Genomic DNA, 27,532 nt, shown 5'->3' on the forward strand with positions numbered 1-27,532 from the left:
AAATGCTTCTGATGGATCACCCAGAAATGATGTATGTATAATGTAAGAATCATGGTTAGTGGAACAAGCCACAGACAATTTGTGGGCGGCACAGTGGTGCAGCGGTTAGCACCGCAGCCTCACAGCTCCAGGGACCCAGGTTCGATTCTGGGTACTGTCTGTGCGGAGTTTGCAAGTTCTCCCTGTGACCGCGTGGGTTTTCTCTGGGTGCTCCGGTTTCCTCCTACAGCCAAAGACTTGCAGGTTGATAGGTAAATTGGCCGTTGTAAATTGCCCCTAGTGTAGGTAGCTGGTAGGGAATATGGGATTACTGTAGGGTTAGTATAAATGGGTGGTTTTTGGTCGGCACAGACTCGGTGGACTCTGTTTCAGTGCTGTATCTCTAAATAAATAAATTTACAGCCTATTACTGACAGAAAACTTTCCTTGTGGGTGGCAGATTGGCATTTAAAGGCTATGTCCACTTACCAATTTCATTTGACTACATGTCAGGTTAGAAGACGAGCCCATGTATGTCTGGCAACACACCAGTGTGATTGCTTTAATCAAAAGGACATCATACGATTGGGTTTGCTATTATACTACCCCGTTTAGCCAGAAGGGGCAACCTTGAGTCCTCTATTTCACATAGAAAACATAGGGGTGTGGAGACGAGACCATATAGTGAGTATAATGAAGCACCAAAGTAAGTGGGCCGAATAGATAGGATCACGTGGGTGGCCCCAGACCTTGCTGGGTGTACTAAAATCCAAGACTCACTCGCCTTCCCTTAAAGCATAACGGAGCATGCAGCCCCAGCCTGTAGGTTTAAATGGATCATATGACCTGAAATTGTATTATGCAGGTCACCTTAGGAGAACAATGCCCAGTAAAGTCATCATCTCGGGGAAGAGGTGAGTACTATGTCACCACGATACACTGGGAGTACCAGTATGGTCATCTAACCTGTCCTGTTGCACGGGAACATTTTGTTTTACTCGAGTTCAGTCTGCAAGGATTGGTTATACTAACTATTAATGTAGAAAATGAGCTAAATAAGCCATTGATTCAATATATCACTAAATGTGGGTATGATATACTGCCTCTACCCGAACATTTAACCAAATTATTCACTCTCAGAAATATTATTACATTTTGACCCAGAACAATCGTGAAATCCAGAAAGAGATCTCTGAAGTAGGGAATGATTCTTCCCGGTCGGATTTTGAGATGAATATCACGATCCAAACATGGATAAGAATTAATTCCCGCATCCTAGTGATAATCCAATTGGTTATTGTAATAATCTTAGTGACTGACCTGGTGTGATGAAATTGAAGGAGAAAGCAAAAACAACTGTTAGAAATGTGGCAGAGCACTGAGTGAGAATGAATTTTGGAAGTGTCTTAGTGAATTGAAAAAGAATTCACAGACGCTATGGGGGCGGGCGGGGGGTGGGGTCAGTGGTTCTGTAAGACAGTAATGGCTTTGCTAAAATTGACTTTACTGAAAGTCGACATCACAAAAATTAACCTCATGTTGAAGCCTGACCATAATAAACCATCATACCCTGTGAAGAACTGTGAACAGGGCTGAGAGCATCATTTTTTTTCTTCTTTCGGCCTTTTAAGATCAAATTTGCTGAACTGTGACAAAACAGCAAGAAACCAGACTGCATTATCAGAAAGAAAAAAGACCCAGCCAGAAAATCATCACGGCATTAAAAAGAGCTCTTTCAACATTTTTCCATATTAGTTATAAAAATGTTGGCGATGAGGAAAAAGACTGCTTGACTGACAGTCAAGAATTGTCCAATCGCATCATGAAGAGACTGTTCATTTTCCAGTTGACTGTGGGAAGGGGTGCAGGGGTGTACCACGAAGTGGGATATGTTGGGTGACCAATGATGGAAATGCAGGGGTGGGGGCGGTTGAAAGGAGGATGGGATGAAATCTCCAGGAATACATCTTGCTGCAGTTAACAACCGTGCTGAATCCCATCTGACCGGATTGTAGAGGAGAATCCTGGCCAATATGCTATTTTATTCACAAGGAAAATTGATATAGAAATAACAAGTAGAAACTGTGCAATGAGGTGATATTTACATACTGCTCCTTTATGATATTGCCCTTAAACATAGGGTCGCGCACACACTGAAGAAGCTCAGCTCTCTCAACCCCTCAACTGTGTCTTTGCTGTCAGACTCCTTGACCAACACCCACTCTTGAATGAGTTTCAACTCGTTCTTTTTTAATATTGAGATCACCATGGCCAGCACAAACTTTGCACCCTTACCTTCCACTCAATCCCATTTCAGAAAATGTCAAAACGGATATTGAGAGATTTTTGTTAGGTTAAAGGTATTAAGGGTAGATGGAGTTAAGATACAGATCAACCATGATCTAACTTAATGATGGAACAGGCTTGAGGGGCTGAATGCTCTCCTTCTGTTCCTAGGTTCCTGTTTCTCTAATGCCTATTATGTGCCTTGGGATGTTTTTCGACAACAAAGCTACTATTTAAATACAAGTTTTTGTCCTGTGCAAATTCTGATGGATAATCAAGATGATGGACAATAGGAGTATGGACAATGGCTTGACCATTGTATTGTTTTTTACCCATTCTTTTCTAGATTTATTGTTTTACTACTGAAATTTAAATTTTCCATTCCCACTCATTATGGCTGCCAACTAATTCTGTGGGACATGTGGCAGGAAGAATGTTTGTTGTGATATGAGACTAGTGCATCAGCCAACGAGAAAAGTGTTTTTTTTGAAATACAGTGCTTTACAGAAATATTGCATCGAGTATATATGATGTATGATATGATATATGATAAAGCTGTGCACACATGTTTGTTTATATGTGCAACATAGCCCCCAGTATATGTATGTATTTTCGAACACTCCACTTTGAAAGCTGTGAGGATATTTGTTTCTCCTGAGTCAGGGTACAGAACCTAATTACATTACAATGGAAATCCAGAAAGTAACTGCTCACCAAAGGCCCACACATCTGATTTACTGCTGAACTTTGAGTAGGACAAAATCTCTGGCGATGACCACTTCAGTGGGAATTTGGTTCCTGTTGAGCTTGTGTACTGATCATCAAGAACATACCTGAATAGTGACAACACAGTTAGAGACTCCTGCCCTGAAAAACTTCCCCCAACATTTCAAACAAAAATGTTTGGCACTAGGATGCAAACATACATGAACAAATGAATTGAAATTCATCATATGTCTATACACTGACCACAATGAAATGTGGCCAAGTGTATGGAGTACCTGAATCATGTTTGTTTTCTGTTAAGAATTGGACAAGTAGATAGCACAGAGAAAGTGTGATGGAACAATATATTGGTGGGTTGATAGATGCCATGGGATGGTAGTGACACTTACTTATGCTGGGCATAGTTCCAAGGCACTGGCAGCATTCTGCTATCCATCTGTGGCAGCCTACACAGTGCAGCCTGGATGTTGTACGAATGACCTGTCCTCCAGTGTACACAGGACAGCTGAAAGTAGGAAATGGGCTGGAATTCTGTTCCCTTATAAGAATAATTTGGAACCAGTGACACTTACAGACAGAGGCAACCAAATCTCATTTGGTGGACAATTAGTGCAGAGTGAGGTTCTATTCTTAAAGTAAGCTTGAATAGCACCCAAAAAGCTCTGGGAACGCTTGATTATCTATAATGCTGGAAGCTTATATATATGCCTTGTTTGCTGAGATAACTCGATGAAAGACATGTCATCATGATGGCCACCCTTACTGGTTGTATCAATTATACCAATTATATAGGGTTTGGTAGTATAGTGGCTACTAGGATGCCCTGAGTGGCACAGAGGACAGCTCATCTCATGCAGCAACAGACTTCAATTCAGCAGTCATGAAACAAGGGGATAGGTGCTGGGTTTCTTCATCATTTACCTGCACTTTGGGCTTCCTTGCTGTTCATCTGTGTCTGTCAATTCTCAGTCCCCTCCTTCATCAGCCTTGGCAAAGTGAGCTAATGGATTGAACTGCCTTCTGAGCTTTTAAGAAGCCTTTCAGATCATTTGTCCTTCTATTCTGATACTTCCCATTCCTTTAAATTCCCTTTATTTGTCATTCTCACCATGAGTACCCTTCCTGCACCCATTCAAATTTGCACTTCAAGCTATGCTAAATCTCTGAGCAGGGGACATCAGGTGCAAACAGCCAGCAGGACAACAGCCATCATGTTTCCCATTCCTGCCCACCCTGAAAGCTCCCCAAACTGGAGATAGTGATCAAAAAAATCTGAGCATCGATGTGCCTGAAGTAGAAATAATCAGTGACTGGCTTTAATTGTTGGAAATCTTACCAATAATGAGTTGTTACTACACTGCAACAAGACAATCTAGACTCTAAAGGCTATGAAAGGAATGTTGCAGAATGTCATGATCAGGAAGGTGTAATTACCTGGCCATTCCAAAGTCACTCACTTTAACTATCAGCCTTTGATCAACCAAGCAGTTTCGAGCAGCCTGGAGACAGAACAAAGGAACAAAGTTTAGCTTGAACCAAACACAAATCTCACAAAGAGAAAGAAAAAAATATCCTGTCTGTCCAAATACTGAAACAAAAGTGGAGCCAGTGAATTGGATATAAAAATCTGACAAATTTTCACATTCAATCATGACAGATGATGTGGGAATCTGTAAGGTACCGGGATGGAAGTGAAGATGCCATTTCCTACATCACCAATCCCGGAGCCAAAATGGACAAGAAATCACAGGCTGAATGAACAGTTTCCTGATCTCCACTATCCCCGGGTAGTTTCCTGATCTCCACTATGTTACGACTAAAGTGGGAAGAGTGCACTGTTAATTCAGTCCCACTTCTCCATGGGTCACAGCATATTGATAAATAGTCCCACCAACTGAAAAACAGCCAATTGCATAATCAATTTGTGCCCCAGAATAAAGCGCACCAACCAGGTTTCTTTAATCGACAACAAAATTAAACTATTTATTAATAAACTAACTGTTAAACAATACTGAGATAAATCTATATATGAAAAGATTTTTAAAACTCCTTATTATTCTAGCCCTCATATATACACATATACATCCAAAACCCGGTTAACTGGGGAAAAAGGATTTTTTTGGTTTGCAATAGTTTCTTAGGTCTAAAAAGGAAAACATAAAATAATTACGTTTGTCACATTCTGGTAGGATATTTTTGGTTCAGTGTGGTGCCCCAGAGTTGAATAGTCAGATGCCACTCGACTTCTCTCCAGGCGAGGTTGATGAGCAATCTGTGATGGGTAGGCGTTCAAGGCAATTCATCTGCAGCAGGCTTCACATAGGTCTTTTGGCAGGGGTGTAGCAACAGGTCTGCTTAGGTCTCACAACAGCAGTAAAACTTTCCTCAGATTTCAGGATCTCCCAAAACACAGGAGGCAATAGGAACCACTCTTAGTGCAGGGATTCTTCAGAGACTGGAGGAAATGGGAATCGGCTACCTCTGATATACAAGGGTTTCTTATCTGAAAATGCAGTCTTCCTCTACAGAGAGGGTCATTCTCTCTCTCCAGGCAGGTCACAGCCAAATTTCAAATGCCTGCTCTTTGTCCAACTCACAGGTTTTTGAAAGTGTCCGAAGTGAAAGCAAAAACCTTCCTGAGCTGATCACATACCCAGACTCCCCTGTTATTCAAAGTGCTGCTCTTAGGAGGTCAAAACCTCTTGCTGTTTCCTTGAAATTGCATGCTCTCCAGTTCTTTTGTACAGAGTCAATATGCAAAAATTTCAGCTCTTTGCAGGCGTCAATTCACTGAGCAAAAATCCTTTTCTCTGTTTTTAAAACAAACTGAATTCTAAGTTCTTTTTACAGAAAATAAAACCCAAGTAACAACGACCCCCCAGGTATAGTTTCCTAATCTCCATTAACCCCGTTTACAGTTTCCTGATCTCCACCACCCCCAAGTACAGTTTCATGATCTCCACTACCTCTGGGTACAGTTTCCTGATCCTCACTCTGCCCGGGTACAGTTTCATGATCTCTGCTACTCCCGGGTACAGTTTTCTGATCTCTACTCTGCCCGGGTACAGTTTCATGATCTCTGCTACTCCCGGGTACAGTTTTCTGATCTCTACTCTGCCCGGGTACAGTTTCATGATCTCTGCTAACCCTGGGTATTGTTTAATGATCTCTGCCATCCCGGATTCAGTTTCCTGATCTCTACTCTGCCTGGGAACAGCTTCCTGATCTCTGCACTGCCTGGGTGCAGTTTCCTGATATATGCTACCCCCAGGGTACAGTTTCCTGATCACCACTCTGCCGGGGTACAGTTTCATGATCTCCACTCTGCCCGGGTACAGTTTCATGATCACCACTCTGCCGGGGTACAGATTCCTGATCACCACTCTGCCCGGGTACAGTTTCCTGATCCCCACTCTGCCCGGGAACAGTTTTATGATCTCCAGTCTGCCCGAGTACATTTTCATGATCTTCAGTCTGCCCGAATACGATTTCCTGATTCCACTACTCCTGGGTACAGTTCCTGATCTCCACTCAGCCTGGGTACAGTATCCTGATCTCTGAGACCCCCGGGTACAGTTCCTGATCTCCACTCTGCCCAGGTACAGTTTTATGATCTCCAGTCTGCCCGAGTACATTTTCATGATCTCCAGGCGGCCCGGATACGATTTCCTGATTCCACTACCCCTGGGTACAGTTTCCCGATCTCCACTCTGGCTGGGAACAGTTTCCTGATCCCTGCTACCCCTGGGTACAGTTTGCTGATCTTTGCTACCCCTGGGTACAATTTCATGGTTTCTGCTACTCCTGGGTACAGTTTCCTGATCTGCACTCTTCCTGGAACAGTTTCCTGATCCCTGCTACCACTGGGTACAGTTTCCTGATCTCTGCTACCCCTGGGTACAATTTCATGATCTCTGCTACTTCTGGGAACAGTTCCCTGATCCCTGCTACTCCTGGGTACAGTTAGCTGATCTCTGCTACCCCCGGGTACAATTTCATGATCTCTGCTACTCCTGGGTAGAGTTTCCTGACCTCCACTCTTCCTGGAACAGTTTCCTGATCCCTGCTACCACTGGGTACAGTTTCCTGATCCCTGCTACTCCTGGGTACAATTTCCTGATCTCTGCTACTCTCAGGTGCAGTTTCCTGATCTCCACTCTGGCTGGGAACAGTTTCCTGATCCCTGCTAACCCTGGGTACAGTTTCCTGATCTCTGCTACCCCTGGGTACAGTTTCCTGATCTCTGCTACCCCTGGGTACAATTTCATGATCTCTGCTACCCCTGGGTACAATTTCCTGATCTCTGCTACTCCCGGGTAGAGTTTCCTGATCTGCACTCTTCCTGGGAACAGTTTCCTGATCCCTGCTAACCCTGGGTATTGTTTTATGATCTCTGCGACCCCGGATTCAGTTTCCTGATCTCTACTCTGTTTGGGTTCAGTTTCCTGCTCTCCGCTCTGCCGAGGTACTGTTTCCCGATCTCCAATCTGCTTGGGAACAGCCTCCTGATCTCCGCACTGTCTGGGCGCAGTTTCCTGTTCTCTACTGCAGCTGGGTACGATTTCCTGAATCCCAACCTGTCCGGATATAGTTTCCTGCTCTCCACTCTGCCCGGCTACAGTTTCCTGATCAATGCTACCACCGTGCACAGTATCCTGATCTCCACTCTGCCTGGGTAGAGTTTCCTGATTACCACTCTGTCCGGGTATAGTTTCCTGATCACCACTCTGCCCGGGTACAGTTTCCTGATGTCCACTCTGCCCGGGTACAGTTTCCTGATCTCCACTCTGCCCCGATACGATTTCCTGATCTCCACTACCCCTGGGTATAGTTTCATGATCTCCACTCTGCCCGGGTACAGTTTCCTGATCTCCACTACCCCTGGGTACAGTTTCCTGATCTCCACTCTGCCCGGGTACAGTTTCCTGATCTCTACTCTGCCCCGATACGATTTCCTGATCTCCACTACCCCTGGGTACAGTTTCCTGATCTCCACTCTGCCCGGGTACAGTTTCCTGATCTCCACTCTGCCCTGATACGATTTCCTGATCTCCACTACCTCTGGGTACAGTTTCCTGATCTCCACTCTGTCCTGGTACAGTTTCCTGATCTCCACTCTGCCCGGGTACAGTTTCCTGATCTCCACTCTGCCCCGATATGATTTCCTGATTCCACTACCCCTGGGTACAGTTTCCTGATCTCTGCTACCCCTGGGTACAATTTCATGATCTCTGCTACTCCCGGTTACCGTTTCCTGATCGCCACTCTGCCCGGGTACAGTTTTATGATCTCCAGTCTGCCCGAGTACATTTTCATGATCTCCAGGCTGCCCGAATACGATTTCCTGATTCCACTACTCCTGGGTACAGTTTCCTGATGCCCACTCGGCCTGGATATAATTTCCTGATCTCTGAGACCCCCGGGTACAGTTCCTGATCTCCACTCTGCCCGAATACGATTTCCTGATTCCACTACCCCTGGGTACAGCTTCCTGATCTCTGCTACCCATGGGTATGATTTTATGATCTCTGGTACTCCCGGGTAGAGTTTCCTGATCTCCATTCTTCCTGGAACAGTTTCCTGATCTCTGCTACCACTGGGTACAATTTCTTGATCTCTGCTACTCCCAGGTGCAGTTTCCTGATCTCCACTTTGGCTGGGAACAGTTTCCTGATCCCTGCTACCCCTAGGTACAATTTCTTGATCTCTGCTACCCCTGGGTACAATTTCATGATCTCTGCTACTCCCAGGTGCAGTTTCCTGATCTCCACTTTGGCTGGGAACAGTTTCCTGATCCCTGCTACCCCTAGGTACAATTTCTTGATCTCTGCTACCCCTGGGTACAATTTCATGATCTCTGCTACTCCCAGGTGCAGTTTTCTGATCTCCACTTTGGCTGGGAACAGTTTCCTGATCTCTGCTACCCCTGGGTACAATTTCATGATCTCTGCTACTCCCAGGTGCAGTTTTCTGATCTCCACTTTGGCTGGGTACAGTTACCTGATCTCTGCTCCCCCTGGGTACAATTTCATGATCTCTGCTACTCCCAGGTGCATTTTCCTGATCTCCACTCTGGCTGGGAACAGTTTACTGATCCCTGCTAACCCTGGGTACAGTTTCCTGATCTCTCCTACACCTGGGTCCGATTTCAAGATCTCTGCTACTCCCGGGTGCAGTTTCCTGATCTCCACTCTTCCCCGATACGATTTCCTGATCTCCACTACCCCTGGGTATAGTTTCATGATCTCCACTCTGCCGGGTACAGTTTCCTGATCACCACTCTGCCCCGATACGATTTCCTGATCTCCACTACCCCTGGGTACAGTTTCCTCATCTCCACTCTGCCCCGATACAATTTCCTGATCTCCACTATCCCTGGGTACAGTTTCCTGATCTCCACTCCGCCCGGGTACAGTTTCCTGATCTCCATTCTGCCCGGGTACAGTTTCCTGATCTCCACTCTGCCCGGGTACAGTTTCCTGATCTCCACTCTGCCCGGGTACAGTTTCATGATCACCACTCTGCCCGGGTACAGTTTTATGATCACCACTCTGCCCGGGTACGGTTTCCTGATCACCACTCTGCCCGGGTACAGTATCATGATCTCCACTCTGCCGGGTACAGTTTCCTGATCACCACTCTGCCCGATACCAGTTCCTGATCTCCACTATCCCTGAGTACAGTTTCCTTATCTCCACTCTGCCAGGTACAGTTTCCTGATCACCACTCTGCCCCGATACGATTTCCTGATCTCCACTACCCCTGGGTACAGTTTCCTGATCTCCACTCTGCCCGGCTGCAGTTTCCTGATCTCCACTCTGCCCGGCTGCAGTTTCCTGATCTCCACTCTGCCCGGGTACAGTTTCATGATCTCCACTCTGCCGAGTACAGTTTCCTGATCACCACTCTGCCCCGATACGATTTCCTGATCTCCACTATCCCTGGGTACAGTTTCCTGATCTCCACTCTGCCCGGGCACAGTTTCCTGATCTCCACTCTGCCCCGATACGATTTCCTGATCTCCACTACCCCTGGGTACAGTTTCCTGATGTCCACTCTGCCCGGGTACAGTTTCCTGATCTCCACTCTGCCCGGGTACAGATTCCTGATCTCCACTCTGCCTGGGTTTAGTTTCCTGATCTCCACTCTGCCCGGGTACAGTTTCCTGATCTCCACTCTGCCCTGATATGATTTCCCGATCTCCACTACCTCTGGGTACAGTTTCCTGATCTCCACTCTGTCCTGGTACAGTTTCCTGATCTCCACTCTGCCCTGATACGATTTCCTGATCTCCACTACCTCTGGGTACAGTTTCCTGATCTCCACTCTGTCCTGGTATAGTTTCCTGATCTCCACTCTGCCCGGGTACAGTTTCCTGATCTCCACTCTGCCCTGATACGATTTCCTGATCTCCACTACCTCTGGGTACAGTTTCCTGATCTCCACTCTGTCCTGGTACAGTTTCCTGATCTCCACTCTGCCCTGATACGATTTCCTGATCTCCACTACCTCTGGGTACAGTTTCCTGATCTCCACTCTGTCCTGGTATAGTTTCCTGATCTCCACTCTGCCCGGGTACAGTTTCCTGATCTCCACTCTGCCCCGATACGATTTCCTGATTCCACTACCCCTGGGTACAGTTTCCTGATCTCTGCTACCCCTGGGTACAATTGCATGATCTCTGCTACTCCCGGTTACCGTTTCCTGATCTCCACTCTGCCCGAGTACATTTTCATGTTCTCCAGGCTGCCCGAATACGATTTCCTGATTCCACTACTCCTGGGTACAGTTTCCTGATGCCCACTCAGCCTGGATACAATTTCCTGATCTCTGAGACCCCCGGGTACAGTTCCTGATCTCCACTCTGCCCGAATACGATTTCCTGATTCCACTACCCCTGGGTACAGTTTCCTGATTCCACTACCCCTGGGCACAGTTTCCTGATCTCTGCTACCCCTGGGTACATTTTCCTGATCTCTGCTACCCCTGGGTACAATTTCATGATCTCTGCTACTTCTGGGAACAGTTCCCTGATCCCTGCTACTCCTGGGTACAGTTTCATGATCAATGCTATTCCCGGGTACAGTTTCCTGATCTCCACTCTTCCTGGAACAGTTTCCTGATCCCTGCTACCACTGGGTACTGTTTCCTGATCTCTGCTACCCCTGGGTCCGATTTCATGATCTCTGCTACTCCCGGGTACAGTTTCCTGATCTCCACCCTGCCCGGGTACAGTTTCATGATCTCCACTCTGCCCGGGTACAGTTTCATGATCTCCACTCTGCCGAGTACAGTTTCCTGATCACCACTCTGCCCGGCTGCAGTTTCCTGATCTCCACTCTGCCCAGGTACAGTTTCCTGATCTCCACTCTGCCCGGGTACAGTTTCCTGATCACCACTCTGCCCCGATACGATTTCCTGATCTCCACTATCCCTGGGTACAGTTTCCTGATCTCCACTCTGCCCGGGCACAGTTTCCTGATCTCCACTCTGCCCCGATACGATTTCCTGATCACCACTACCCCTGGGTACAGTTTCCTGATGTCCACTCTGCCCGGGTACAGTTTCCTGATCTCCACTCTGCCCGGGTACAGATTCCTGATCTCCACTCTGCCTGGGTATAGTTTCCTGATCTCCACTCTGCCCGGGTACAGTTTCCTGATCTCCACTCTGCCCTGATATGATTTCCCGATCTCCACTACCTCTGGGTACAGTTTCCTGATCTCCACTCTGTCCTGGTATAGTTTCCTGATCTCCACTCTGCCCGGGTACAGTTTCCTGATCTCCACTCTGCCCTGATACGATTTCCTGATCTCCACTACCTCTGGGTACAGTTTCCTGATCTCCACTCTGTCCGGGTACAGTTTCCTGATCTCCATTCTGCCCCGATACGATTTCCTGATTCCACTACCCCTGGGTACAGTTTCCTGATCTCTGCTACCCCTGGGTACAATTGCATGATCTCTGCTACTCCCGGTTACCGTTTCCTGATCTCCACTCTGCCCGGGTACAGTTTTATGATCTCCAGTCTGCCCGAGTACATTTTCATGATCTCCAGGCTGCCCGAATACGATTTCCTGATTCCACTACTCCTGGGTACAGTTTCCTGATGCCCACTCGGCCTGGATATAATTTCCTGATCTCTGAGACCCCCGGGTACAGTTCCTGATCTCCACTCTGCCCGAATACGATTTCCTGATTCCACTACCCCTGGGTACAGTTTCCTGATTCCACTACCCCTGGGCACAGTTTCCTGATCTCTGCTACCCCTGGGTACATTTTCCTGATCTCTGCTACCCCTGGGTACAATTTCATGATCTCTGCTACTTCTGGGAACAGTTCCCTGATCCCTGCTACTCCTGGGTACAGTTTCATGATCAATGCTATTCCCGGGTACAGTTTCCTGATCTCCACTCTTCCTGGAACAGTTTCCTGATCCCTGCTACCACTGGGTACTGTTTCCTGATCTCTGCTACCCCTGGGTCCGATTTCATGATCTCTGCTACTCCCGGGTACAGTTTCCTGATCTCCACTCTGCCCGGGTACAGTTTCATGATCTCCACTCTGCCAAGTACAGTTTCCTGATCTCCACTCTGCCCGGGTGCAGTTTCCTGATCTCCACTCTGACCCGCTACAATGTCCTGATCTCCACTCCCCCTGGGTATAGTTTCATGATCTCCACTCTGCCCGGGCACAGTTTCCTGATCTCCACTCTGCCCCGATACGATTTCCTGATCTCCACTACCCCTGGGTACAGTTTCCTGATGTCCACTCTGCCTGGGTACAGTTTCCTGATCTCCACTCTGCCTGGGTATAGTTTCCTGATCTCCACTCTGCCCGGGTACAGATTCCTGATCTCCACTCTGCCTGGGTATAGTTTCCTGATCTCCACTCTGCCCGGGTACAGTTTCCTGATCTCCACTCTGCCCTGATATGATTTCCCGATCTCCACTACCTCTGGGTACAGTTTCCTGATCTCCACTCTGTCCTGGTACAGTTTCCTGATCTCCACTACCTCTGGGTACAGTTTCCTGATCTCCACTCTGTCCTGGTATAGTTTCCTGATCTCCACTCTGCCCGGGTACAGTTTCCTGATCTCCACTCTGCCCTGATACGATTTCCTGATCTCCACTACCTCTGGGTACAGTTTCCTGATCTCCACTCTGTCCGGGTACAGTTTCCTGATCTCCACTCTGCCCCGATACGATTTCCTGATTCCACTACCCCTGGGTACAGTTTCCTGATCTCTGCTACCCCTGGGTACAATTGCATGATCTCTGCTACTCCCGGTTACCGTTTCCTGATCTCCACTCTGCCCGAGTACATTTTCATGATCTCCAGGCTGCCCGAATACGATTTCCTGATTCCACTACTCCTGGGTACAGTTTCCTGATGCCCACTCAGCCTGGATACAATTTCCTGATCTCTGAGACCCCCGGGTACAGTTCCTGATCTCCACTCTGCCCGAATACGATTTCCTGATTCCACTACCCCTGGGTACAGTTTCCTGATTCCACTACCCCTGGGCACAGTTTCCTGATCTCTGCTACCCCTGGGTACATTTTCCTGATCTCTGCTACCCCTGGGTACAATTTCATGATCTCTGCTACTTCTGGGAACAGTTCCCTGATCCCTGCTACTCCTGGGTACAGTTTCATGATCAATGCTATTCCCGGGTACAGTTTCCTGATCTCCACTCTTCCTGGAACAGTTTCCTGATCCCTGCTACCACTGGGTACTGTTTCCTGATCTCTGCTACCCCTGGGTCCGATTTCATGATCTCTGCTACTCCCGGGTACAGTTTCATGATCTCCACTCTGCCAAGTACAGTTTCCTGATCTCTACTCTGCCCGGGTGCAGTTTCCTGATCTCCACTCTGACCCGCTACAATGTCCTGATCTCCACTCCCCCTGGGTATAGTTTCATGATCTCCACTCTGCCCGGGCACAGTTTCCTGATCTCCACTCTGCCCCGATACGATTTCCTGATCTCCACTATCCCTGGGTACAGTTTCATGATCTCCACTCTGCCGGGTACAGTTTCCTGATCACCACTCTGCCCGATACCAGTTCCTGATCTCCACTACCCCTGGGTACAGTTTCCTTATCTCCACTCTGCCGGGTACAGTTTCCTGATCACCACTCTGCCCGATACCAGTTCCTGATCTCCACTACCCCTGGGTATGGTTTCATGATCTCCACTCTGCCGGGTACAGTTTCCTGATCACCACTCTGCTCCGATACGATTTCCTGATCTCCACTATCCCTGGGTACAGTTTCATGATCTCCACTCTGCCGGGTACAGTTTCCTGATCACCACTCTGCCCGATACCAGTTCCTGATCTCCACTACCCCTGGGTACAGTTTCCTTATCTCCACTCTGCCAGGTACAGTTTCCTGATCACCACTCTGCCCCGATACGATTTCCTGATCTCCACTACCCCTGGGTACAGTTTCCTGATCTCCACTCTGCCCGGCTGCAGTTTCCTGATCTCCACTCTGCCCAGGTACAGTTTCCTGATCTCCACTCTGCCCGGGTACAGTTTCATGATCTCCACTCTGCCGAGTACAGTTTCCTGATCACCACTCTGCCCCGATACGATTTCCTGATCTCCACTATCCCTGGGTACAGTTTCCTGATCTCCACTCTGCCCGGGCACAGTTTCCTGATCTCCACTCTGCCCCGATACGATTTCCTGATCACCACTACCCCTGGGTACAGTTTCCTGATGTCCACTCTGCCCGGGTACAGTTTCCTGATCTCCACTCTGCCCGGGTACAGATTCCTGATCTCCACTCTGCCTGGGTATAGTTTCCTGATCTCCACTCTGCCCGGGTACAGTTTCCTGATCTCCACTCTGCCCTGATATGATTTCCCGATCTCCACTACCTCTGGGTACAGTTTCCTGATCTCCACTCTGTCCTGGTATAGTTTCCTGATCTCCACTCTGCCCGGGTACAGTTTCCTGATCTCCACTCTGCCCTGATACGATTTCCTGATCTCCACTACCTCTGGGTACAGTTTCCTGATCTCCACTCTGTCCGGGTACAGTTTCCTGATCTCCATTCTGCCCCGATACGATTTCCTGATTCCACTACCCCTGGGTACAGTTTCCTGATCTCTGCTACCCCTGGGTACAATTGCATGATCTCTGCTACTCCCGGTTACCGTTTCCTGATCTCCACTCTGCCCGGGTACATTTTCATGATCTCCAGGCTGCCCGAATACGATTTCCTGATTCCACTACTCCTGGGTACAGTTTCCTGATGCCCACTCAGCCTGGATACAATTTCCTGATCTCTGAGACCCCCGGGTACAGTTCCTGATCTCCACTCTGCCCGAATACGATTTCCTGATTCCACTACCCCTGGGTACAGTTTCCTGATTCCACTACCCCTGGGCACAGTTTCCTGATCTCTGCTACCCCTGGGTACATTTTCCTGATCTCTGCTACCCCTGGGTACAATTTCATGATCTCTGCTACTTCTGGGAACAGTTCCCTGATCCCTGCTACTCCTGGGTACAGTTTCATGATCAATGCTATTCCCGGGTACAGTTTCCTGATCTCCACTCTTCCTGGAACAGTTTCCTGATCCCTGCTACCACTGGGTACTGTTTCCTGATCTCTGCTACCCCTGGGTCCGATTTCATGATCTCTGCTACTCCCGGGTACAGTTTCCTGATCTCCACCCTGCCCGGGTACAGTTTCATGATCTCCACTCTGCCCGGGTGCAGTTTCCTGATCTCCACTCTGACCCGCTACAATGTCCTGATCTCCACTCCCCCTGGGTATAGTTTCATGATCTCCACTCTGCCCGGGCACAGTTTCCTGATCTCCACTCTGCCCCGATACGATTTCCTGATCTCCACTACCCCTGGGTACAGTTTCCTGATGTCCACTCTGCCTGGGTACAGTTTCCTGATCTCCACTCTGCCCGGGTACAGATTCCTGATCTCCACTCTGCCTGGGTATAGTTTCCTGATCTCCACTCTGCCCGGGTACAGTTTCCTGATCTCCACTCTGCCCTGATATGATTTCCCGATCTCCACTACCTCTGGGTACAGTTTCCTGATCTCCACTCTGTCCTGGTACAGTTTCCTGATCTCCACTCTGCCCTGATACGATTTCCTGATCTCCACTACCTCTGGGTACAGTTTCCTGATCTCCACTCTGTCCTGGTACAGTTTCCTGATCTCCACTCTGCCCTGATACGATTTCCTGATCTCCACTACCTCTGGGTACAGTTTCCTGATCTCCACTCTGCCCTGATACGATTTCCTGATCTCCACTATCCCTGGGTACAGTTTCCTGATCTCCACTCTGTCCTGGTATAGTTTCCTGATCTCCACTCTGCCCGGGTACAGTTTCCTGATCTCCACTCTGCCCTGATACGATTTCCTGATCTCCACTACCTCTGGGTACAGTTTCCTGATCTCCACTCTGTCCGGGTACAGTTTCCTGATCTCCACTCTGCCCCGATACGATTTCCTGATTCCACTACCCCTGGGTACAGTTTCCTGATCTCTGCTACCCCTGGGTACAATTGCATGATCTCTGCTACTCCCGGTTACCGTTTCCTGATCTCCACTCTGCCCGAGTACATTTTCATGATCTCCAGGCTGCCCGAATACGATTTCCTGATTCCACTACTCCTGGGTACAGTTTCCTGATGCCCACTCAGCCTGGATACAATTTCCTGATCTCTGAGACCCCCGGGTACAGTTCCTGATCTCCACTCTGCCCGAATACGATTTCCTGATTCCACTACCCCTGGGTACAGTTTCCTGATTCCACTACCCCTGGGCACAGTTTCCTGATCTCTGCTACCCCTGGGTACATTTTCCTGATCTCTGCTACCCCTGGGTACAATTTCATGATCTCTGCTACTTCTGGGAACAGTTCCCTGATCCCTGCTACTCCTGGGTACAGTTTCATGATCAATGCTATTCCCGGGTACAGTTTCCTGATCTCCACTCTTCCTGGAACAGTTTCCTGATCCCTGCTACCACTGGGTACTGTTTCCTGATCTCTGCTACCCCTGGGTCCGATTTCATGATCTCTGCTACTCCCGGGTACAGTTTCCTGATCTCCACCCTGCCCGGGTACAGTTTCATGATCTCCACTCTGCCAAGTACAGTTTCCTGATCTCTACTCTGCCCGGGTGCAGTTTCCTGATCTCCACTCTGACCCGCTACAATCTCCTGATCTCCACTCCCCCTGGGTATAGTTTCATGATCTCCACTCTGCCGGGTACAGTTTCCTGATCACCACTCTGCTCCGATACGATTTCCTGATCTCCACTATCCCTGGGTACAGTTTCATGATCTCCACTCTGCCGGGTACAGTTTCCTGATCACCACTCTGCCCGATACCAGTTCCTGATCTCCACTACCCCTGGGTACAGTTTCCTTATCTCCACTCTGCCAGGTACAGTTTCCTGATCACCACTCTGCCCCGATACGATTTCCTGATCTCCACTACCCCTGGGTACAGTTTCCTGATCTCCACTCTGCCCGGGCACAGTTTCCTGATCTCCACTCTGCCCCGATACGATTTCCTGATCTCCACTACCCCTGGGTACAGTTTCCTGATGTCCACTCTGCCCGGGTACAGTTTCCTGATCTCCACTCTGCCCGGGTACAGTTTCCTGATCTCCACTCAGCCCTGATATGATTTCCCGATCTCCACTACCTCTGGGTACAGTTTCCTGATCTCCACTCTGTCCTGGTACAGTTTCCTGATCTCCACTCTGCCCTGATACAGTTTCCTGATCTCCACTACCTCTGGGTACAGTTTCCTGATCTCCACTCTGTCCTGGTATAGTTTCCTGATCTCCACTCTGCCCGGGTACAGTTTCCTGATCTCCACTCTGCCCTGATACGATTTCCTGATCTCCACTACCTCTGGGTACATTTTCCTGATCTCCACTCTGTCCGGGTACAGTTTCCTGATCTCCACTCTGCCCCGATACGATTTCCTGATTCCACTACCCCTGGGTACAGTTTCCTGATCTCTGCTACCCCTGGGTACAATTGCATGATCTCTGCTACTCCCGGTTACCGTTTCCTGATCTCCACTCTGCCCGAGTACATTTTCATGATCTCCAGGCTGCCCGAATACGATTTCCTGATTCCACTACTCCTGGGTACAGTTTCCTGATGTCCACTCAGCCTGGATACAATTTCCTGATCTCTGAGACCCCCGGGTACAGTTCCTGATCTCCACTCTGCCCGAATACGATTTCCTGATTCCACTACCCCTGGGTACAGTTTCCTGATTCCACTACCCCTGGGCACAGTTTCCTGATCTCTGCTACCCCTGGGTACATTTTCCTGATCTCTGCTACCCTTGGGTACAATTTCATGATCTCTGCTACTTCTGGGAACAGTTCCCTGATCCCTGCTACTCCTGGTTACAGTTTCATGATCAATGCTATTCCCGGGTACAGTTTCCTGATCTCCACCCTGCCCGGGTACAGTTTCATGATCTCCACTCTGCCCGGGTACAGTTTCCTGATCTCCACTCTGCCAAGTACAGTTTCCTGATCTCCACTCTGCCCGGGTGCAGTTTCCTGATCACCACTCTGACCCGCTACAATGTCCTGATCTCCACTCCCCCTGGGTATCGTTTCATGATCTCCACTCTGCCGGGTACAGTTTCCTGATCACCACTCTGCCCCGATACGATTTCCTGATCTCCACTATCCCTGGGTACAGTTTCATGATCTCCACTCTGCCGGGTACAGTTTCCTGATCACCACTCTGCTCCGATACGATTTCCTGATCTCCACTATCCCTGGGTACTATTTCCTGATCTCCACTCTGCCCGGGTGCAGTTTCCTGATCTCCACTCTGCCCCGATACGATTTCCTGATCTCCAGTACCCCTGGGTACAGTTTCCTGATCTCCACTCTTCCTGGAACAGTTTCCTGATCCCTGCTACCACTGGGTACAGTTTCCTCATCTCTGCTACCCCTGGGTACAATTTCGTGATCTCTGCTACTTCTGGGAACAGTTCCCTGATCTCTGCTACCCCTGGGTACAATTTCATGATCTCTGCTGCTCCCAGGTGCAGTTTCCTGATCTCCACTCTGGCTGGGAACAGTTTCCTGACACCTGCTAACCCTGGGTACTGTTTCCTTATCTCTGCTACCCCTGGGTACGATTTCATTATCTCTGCTACTCCCGGGTAGAGTTTCCTGATCTCCATTCTTCCTGGAACAGTTTCCTGATCCCTGCTACCACTGGGTACAGTTTCCTGATCTCTGCTGCCCCTGGGTACAATTTCATGATCTCTGCTGCTCCCAGGTGCAGTTTTCTGATCTCCACTTTGGCTGGGTACAGTTACCTGATCTCTGCTACCCCTGGGTACAATTTCATGATCTCTGCTACTCCCAGGTGCAGTTTCCTGATCTCCACTCTGGCTGGGAACAGTTTCCTGATCCCTGCTAACCCTGGGTACAGTTTCCTGATCTCTGCTACCCCTGGGTCCGATTTCATGATCTCTGCTGCTCCCGGGTGCAGTTTCCTGATCTCCACTCTGCCCCAATACGATTTCCTGATCTCCACTATCCCTGGGTACAGTTTCATGATCGCCACTCTGCCGGGTACAGTTTCCTGATCACCACTCTACCCCGATACGATTTCCTGATCTCCACTATCCCTGGGTACAGTTTCCTGATCTCCACTCTGCCCGGGTACAGTTTCCTGATCTCCACTTCGCCAGGTACAGTTTCCTGATCTCCACTATCCCTGGGTACAGTTTCATGATCACCATTCTGCCCGGGTACAGTTTCCTGATCTCCACTCTGCCCGGGTACAGATTCCTGATGTCCACTCTGCCCGGGTATAGTTTCATGATCTCCACTCTGCCAGGTACAGTTTCCTGATCTCCACTCTGCCCGGGTACAGTTTCCTGATCTCCACTTCGCCAGGTACAGTTTCCTGATCTCCACTATCCCTGGGTACAGTTTCATGATCACCATTCTGCCCGGGTACAGTTTCCTGATCTCCACTCTGCCCGGGTACAGATTCCTGATGTCCACTCTGCCCGGGTATAGTTTCATGATCTCCACTCTGCCAGGTACAGTTTCCTGATGTCCACTCTGCCCGGGTACAGTTTCCTGATCTCCACTCTGCTCCGATACGATTTCCTCATCTCCACTATCCTTGGGTACAGTTTCATGATCTCCACTCTGCCGGGTACAGTTTCCTGATCTCCACTCTGCTCCAATACGATTTCCTGATCTCCACTATCCCTGGGTACTATTTCCTGATCTCCACTCTGCCCGGGTGCAGTTTCCTGATCTCCACTCTGCCCCGATACAATTTCCTGATCTCCACTACCCCTGGGTACAGTTTCCTGATCTCCACTCTGCCCTGATATGATTTCCTGATCTCCATTACCTCTGGGTACAGTTTCCTGATCTCCACTCTGTCCGGGTACAGCTTCCTGATCTCCACTCTGCCCTGATAGGATTTCCTGATTCCACTACCCCTGGGTACAGTTTCCTGATCTCTGCTACCCCTGGGTACAATTTCATGATCTCTGCTACTCCCGGGTGCATTTTCCTGATCTCCACTCTTCCTGGAACAGTTTCCTGATCCCTGCTACCACTGGGTACAGTTTCCTGATCTCTGCTACCCCTGGGTACAATTTCATGATCTCTGCTACTCCCAGGTGCAGTTTCCTAATCTGCACTTTGGCTGGGAACAGTTTCCTGATCTCTGCTACCCTTGGGTACAATTTCATGATCTCTGCTACTTCTGGGAACAGTTCCCTGATCTCTGCTACCTCTGGGTAGAGTTACCTGATCTCTGCTACGTCTGGGTACGATTTCATGATCTCTGCTACTCCCGGGTAGAGTTTCCTGATCTCCACTCTTCCTGGAACAGTTTCCTGATCCCTGCTACCACTGGGTACAGTTTCCTGATCTCTGCTACCCCTGGGTCCGATTTCATGATCTCTGCTACTCCCGGGTGCAGTTTCCTGATCTACACTCTTCCTGGAACAGTTTCCTGATCCCTGCTACCCCTGGGTACAATTTCATGATCTCCGCTAATCCCGGGTAGAGTTTCCTGATTTCCACTCTTCCTGGGAACTGTTTCCAGATCTCTGCTACCGCTAGGTACAATTTCTTGATCTCTGCTACCCCTGGGTACAATTTCATGATCTCTGCTACTCCCAGGTGCAGTTTTCTGATCTCCACTTTGGCTGGGAACAGTTTCCTGATCTCTGCTACCCCTGGGTATTGTTTCATGATCCCTGCTACCCCGGATTCAGTTTTCTGATCTCTACTCTGTTTGGGTTCAGTTTCCTGCTCTCCGCTCTGCCGAGGTACTGTTTCCCGATCTCCAATCTGCTTGGCAACAGCCTCCTGATCTCCGCACTCTCTGGGCACAGTTTCCTGATCTCTACTGCAGCTGGGTACGGTTTCCTGAATCCCAATCAGCCTGGGTAGTTTCCTGATCTCTGCTAACCCGGGTACAGTTTCCTGATTCGCACTCTGTCCAGGTATAGATTCCTGATTCCCAAATTGCCTGGGGACAGTTTTTTGATCTCCACTTCCCCAGATACAGTTTCCTGATCTCCAGTCTGCCTGGGTACAGTTTCCAGATCCCTATTCTGCCCAGGTACAGTTTCCTGATCTCCACTCCCCTGGATACAGTTTCCTGATCTCCACTCTGCCAAGGTACCGTTTCCTGATCACCACTCTGCCCAGATACAGTTTCCTGATCCCCAATCTGCCAAGGTACAGTTTCCTGATCTCCACTACACCTGGGCACAGTTTCCTGATCTCTACTATGCCTGGGTACAGTTTCCTGATCTCCACTACACCTGGGGACAGTTTCCTGATCTCCACTACGCCTGGGTACAGTTTCCTGATCTCCACTACGCCTGGGTACAGTTTCCTGACCTCCACTACGCCTGGGTACAGTTTCCTGATCTCCACTGCGCCTGGGTACAGTTTCCTGATCTCTACTATGCCTGGGTACAGTTTCCTGATCTCCACTATGCCTGGGTACAGTTTCCTGATCACTACTATGCCTGGGTACAGTTTCCTGATCTCCTCCACCGCGAGGGACAGTTTCCTGATCTCCACTACCCCTGGGTACAGTTTCCTGATCTCCACTTCCCCCGGGTACAGCTTCCTGACCCCCACTCTGCCCGAGTAATGTCTCCTGAACGCTGCAGCCCCTGGGTACAGTTTCCTGATCTCCACTCCGCCTGGGTACAGTTTCCTGATCTCCACTACGCCTGGGTTGTTTCCTGATCTCCACTACGCCTGGGTACAGCTTCCTGATCTCTGTCACCCTGGGTACAGTTCCCTGATCCCCCCTCAGCTGAAGTACAGTTTCCTGATCTCCACTTCCCCTGGGTAAAGTTTCCTTATCTCCACTACCCCTGGGTACAGTTTCCTGATCTCCACTTCCCCCGGGTACAGCTTCCTGACCCCCACTCTGCCCGAGTAATGTCTCCTGATCTCCACTTCACCTGGGTACAGTTTCCTGATCTCTACTATGCCTGGGTACAGTTTCCTGATCTCCACTACACCTGGGTACAGTTTCCTGATCTCCACTACACCTGGGTACAGGTTCCTGATCTCTACTATGCCTGGGGACAGTTTCCAGATCTCCACTACACCTGGGGACAGTTTCCTGATCTGCACTACACCTGGGTACAGTTTCCTGATCTCTACTATGCCTGGGTACAGTTTCCTGATCTCCACTACACCTGGGTACAGTTTCCTGATCTCCACTAAACCTGGGTACAGTTTCCTGATCTCTCCTATGCCTGGGTACAGTTTCCAGATCTCCACTACACCTGGGGACAGTTTCCTGATCTCCACTGTGCCTGGGTACAGTTTCCTGATCTCCACTGCGCCTGGGTACAGTTTCCTGATCTCCACTTCGCCTGGGTACAGTTTCCTGATCTCCTCCACTGCGAGGGACAGTTTGCTGATCTCCACTATGCCTGGGCACAGTTTCCTGATCTCCACTACGCCTGGGTACAGTTTCCTGATCTCCACTATGCCTGGGTACAGTTTCCTGATCTCCACTACGCCTGGGTACAGTTTCCTGATCTCCACTACGCCTGGGTACAGTTTCCTGACCTCCACTACGCCTGGGTACAGTTTCCTGATCTCCACTGCGCCTGGGTACTGTTTCCTGATCTCCACTTCCCCCGGGTACAGCTTCCTGACCCCCACTCTGCCCGAGTAATGTCTCCTGATCTCCACTTCACCTGGGTACAGTTTCCTGATCTCCACGACACCTGGGTACAGTTTCCTGATCTCCACTAAACCTGGGTACAGTTTCCTGATCTCTACTATGCCTGGGTACAGTTTCCTGATCTCCACTACACCTGGGTACAGTTTTCTGATCTCCACTAAACCTGGGTACAGTTTCCTGATCTCTACTATGCCTGGGTACAGTTTCCAGATCTCCACTACACCTGGGGACAGTTTCCTGATCTCCACTGCGCCTGGGTACAGTTTCCTGATCTCCACTGTGCCTGGGTACAGTTTCCTGATCTCCACTTCGCCTGTGTACAGTTTCCTGATCTCCTCCACCGCGAGGGACAGTTTCCTGATCTCCACTATGCCTGGGTACAGTTTCCTGATCTCCACTACGCCTGGGTACAGTTTCCTGATCTCCACTACACCTGGGTGCAGTTTCCTGATCTCCACTACACCTGGGTACAGTTTCCTGGCCTCCACTACGCCTGGTTACAGTTTCCTGATCTCCACTACGCCTGGGTACAGTTTCCTGATCTCCACTACGCCTGGGTACAGTTTCCTGATCTTCACTGCGCCTGGGTACAGTTTCCTGATGTCCACTACGCCTGGGTACAGTTTCCTGATCTCCACTACACCTGGGTACAGTTTCCTGGCCTCCACTACGGCTGGGTACAGTTTCCTGATCTCCACTACGCCTGGGTACAGTTTCCTGATCTCCTCCACCGCGAGGGACAGTTTGCTGATCTCCACTATGCCTGGGTACAGTTTCCTGATCTCCACTACGCCTGGGTACAGTTTCCTGATCTCCACTATGCCTGGGTACAGTTTCCTGATCTCCACTACGCCTGGGTACAGTTTCCTGATCTCCACTACGCCTGGGTACAGTTTCCTGACCTCCACTACGCCTGGGTACAGTTTCCTGACCTCCACTACGCCTGGGTACAGTTTCCTGATCTCCACTGCGCCTGGGTACTGTTTCCTGATCTCCACTTCCCCCGGGTACAGCTTCCTGACCCCCACTCTGCCCGAGTAATGTCTCCTGATCTCCACTTCACCTGGGTACAGTTTCCTGATCTCCACTAAACCTGGGTACAGTTTCCTGATCTCTACTATGCCTGGGTACAGTTTCCTGATCTCTACTATGCCTGGGTACAGTTTCCTGATCTCCACTACACGTGGGTACAGTTTCCTGATCTCCACTAAACCTGGGTACAGTTTCCTGATCTCTACTATGCCTGGGTACAGTTTCCAGATCTCCACTACACCTGGGGACAGTTTCCTGATCTCCACTACGCCTGGGTACAGTTTCCTGATCTCCACTGTGCCTGGGTACAGTTTCCTGATCTCCACTTCGCCTGTGTACAGTTTCCTGATCTCCTCCACCACGAGGGACAGTTTCCTGATCTCCACTATGCCTGGGTACAGTTTCCTGATCTCCACTACGCCTGGGTACAGTTTCCTGATCTCCACTACACCTGGGTGCAGTTTCCTGATCTCCACTACACCTGGGTACAGTTTCCTGGCCTCCACTACGCCTGGTTACAGTTTCCTGATCTCCACTACGCCTGGGTACAGTTTCCTGATCTCCACTACGCCTGGGTACAGTTTCCTGATCTTCACTGCGCCTGGGTACAGTTTCCTGATCTCCACTATGCCTGGGTACAGTTTCCTGATCTCCACTATGCCTGGGTACAGTTTCCTGATCTCCACTACACCAGGGTGCCGTTTCCTGATCTCCACTACACCTGGGTACAGTTTCCTGGCCTCCACTACGGCTGGGTACAGTTTCCTGATCTCCACTACGCCTGGGTACAGTTTCCTGATCTCCAGAACACCTGGGTACAGTTTCCTGGCCTCCAGTACGCCTGGGTACAGTTTCCTGGCCTCCACTACGCCTGGGTACAGTTTCCTGATCTCCACTACGCCTGGGTACAGTTTCCTGATCTACACTGCGCCTGGGTACAGTTTCCTGATCTCGACTATGCCTGGGTACAGTTTCCTGATCTACACTGCGCCTGGGTACAGTTTCCTGATCTCCACTACCCCTGGGTACAGTTTCCTGATCTCCACTTCCCCCGGGTACAGCTTCCTGACCCCCACTCTGCCCGAGTAATGTCTCCTGAACTCTGCAGCCCCTGGGTACAGTTTCCTGATCTCCACTCCGCCTGGGTACAGTTTCCTGATCTCCACTATGCCTCGGTAGTTTCCTAATCTCCACTACGCCTGGGTACAGCTTCCTGATCTCTGTCACCCTGGGTACAGTTCCCTGATCCCCCCTCAGCTGAGGTATAGTTTCCTGATCTCCACTTCCCCTGGGTAAAGTTTCCTTATCTCCACTACCCCTGGGTACAGTTTCCTGATCTCCACTTCCCCCGGGTACAGCTTCCTGACCACCACTCTGCCCGAGTAATGTCTCCTGAACTCTGCAGCCCCTGGGTACAGTTTCCTGATCTCCTCCATCGCGAGGTACAGTGTCCTGATCTCCACTACGCCTGGGAACAGTTTCCTGATCTCCACTATCCCTGGGTACAGTGTCCTGATCTCCACTACGTCTGGGTACAGTTTCCTGATCTCCACTATGCCTGGGTACAGTTTCCTGATCTCCACTACGCCTGGGGACAGTTTCCTGATCTCCACTACCCCTGAGTATAGTTTCCTGATCTCCACTACGCCTGGGTACAGTTTCCTGATCTCTGCTAAACCTGGGTACAGTTCCCTCATCTCCATTTCCCCCGGGTACAGTTTCCTGACCCCCACTCTGCCAGAGTATTGTCTCCTGAACTCTGCTGCCCCTGGGTGAAGTTTCCTGATCTCTACTCTGCCTGGGTACAGTTTCCTGATTTCCTGCACAGCGAGGTACAGTTTCCTGATCTCTACTACGCCTGGACACAGTTTTCTGATCTCCACTACGCCTGGGTACAGTTTTCTGATCTCCTGCACAGCGAGGTACAGTTTCCTGATCTCTACTATGCCTGGACACGGTTTCCTGATCGCCACTACACCTGGGTAAAGTTTCCTGACCCCCACTCTGGCCGGGTAATGTCTCCTGAACTCGGCTGCCCCCGGGTGAAGTTTCCTGATCTCCACTCTGCCTGGGCACAGCTTCCTGATCTATGCTACCCTTCTGTACAATTTCCTGATCTCTACTACCTCCGATTATATTTTGCTGAGCTCCACTACCCCTGGGTACAGTTTCCTGATCTCAACTACCCCTGGGTACAGTTTCCTGATCTCCACTATACCTGGTACAATTTCTTGATGTCCTCTACCCCCAGGGACAGATTCCTAATCTCCACTAACCCCGATTACATTTTGCTGAGCTCCACTACCCCGGGTCCAGTTTCCTGATCTCCTCCACCGCGAGGTACAGTTTCCTGATCTCTACTACGCCTGGGTGCTGTTTCCTGATCTCCACTGCACCTGGGTACAGTTTCCTGATCACCAATGCGCCTGGGTACAGTTTCCTGATCTCGACGACACCTGGGTACAGTTTCCTGATCTCCAATGTGCCTGGGTTCAGTTTTCTTTTCTCCCCTACGCCTGGGTACAGTTTCCTGAGCTCCACTTCGCCTGGGTACAGTTTCCTGATCTCCACTTTGCCTGGGTACAGTTTCCTGATCTCCTCCACCGCGGGGTACAGTTTCCTGATCTCCACTACGCCTGGGTACAGTTTCCTGATCTCCATTGCGCCTGGGTACAGTTTCCTGTTCTCGACGACACCCGGGTACAGTTTCCTGATCTCCACTACGCCTGGGTACAGTTTCCTGATCTTCACTCCGCCTGGGTACAGTTTCCTGATCACTGCTACCCCTGGGTACAGTTCCCTGCTCTCCACTTCCCCCGGGTACAGTTTCCTGATCTCCTCCACTGCGAGGGACAGTTTCCTGATCACCACTACCCCTGGGTACAGTTTCCTGATCTCCACGTCCCCCGGGTACAGTTTCCTGACCCCCACTCTGCCTGGCTAATGTCTCCTGAACTCAACTGCCCACGGGTGAAGTTTCCTGATCTCCCCTCTGCCTGGGCACAGCTTCCTGATCTATGCTACCCTTCTGTACAATTTCCTGATCTCTACTGCCCCCAATTATATTTTGCTGAGCTCCACTACCCCTGGGTACAGTTTCCTGATCTCCACTACGCCTGCGTACAGTTTCCTGATCTCCACTACGCCTGGGTACAGTTTCCTGATCTCCACTATGCCTGGGTAGTGTTTCCTGATCACTACTATGCCTGGGTACAGTTCCCTAATCTCCACTTCCCCCGGGTACAGTTCCCTGACCCTCACTCTGCCCGAGTATTGT

At 49.8% G+C, this 27,532-nt stretch overlaps 1 protein-coding gene across 1 annotated transcript in view; it reads right to left on the reverse strand.

Annotated features, from left to right (window-relative positions):
• The window catches only part of LOC137374289 (cytoplasmic tyrosine-protein kinase BMX-like), a 170,834-nt gene that overhangs the window by 13,800 nt on the left and 129,502 nt on the right, over window positions 1–27,532 (reverse strand). Inside the window, exons 15-16 of the mRNA XM_068040099.1 lie at window positions 4,426–4,490; window positions 2,980–3,098 (exon numbers count right to left, since the gene is read on the reverse strand). Coding sequence (XP_067896200.1) covers window positions 2,980–3,098; window positions 4,426–4,490 — 184 coding nt within the window. The remainder of the gene's footprint in view (window positions 1–2,979; window positions 3,099–4,425; window positions 4,491–27,532) is intronic.

The sequence above is a fragment of the Heterodontus francisci genome, chromosome 10 (assembly GCF_036365525.1).
Source record: "Heterodontus francisci isolate sHetFra1 chromosome 10, sHetFra1.hap1, whole genome shotgun sequence".
Classification (NCBI taxonomy): domain Eukaryota; kingdom Metazoa; phylum Chordata; class Chondrichthyes; order Heterodontiformes; family Heterodontidae; genus Heterodontus; species Heterodontus francisci.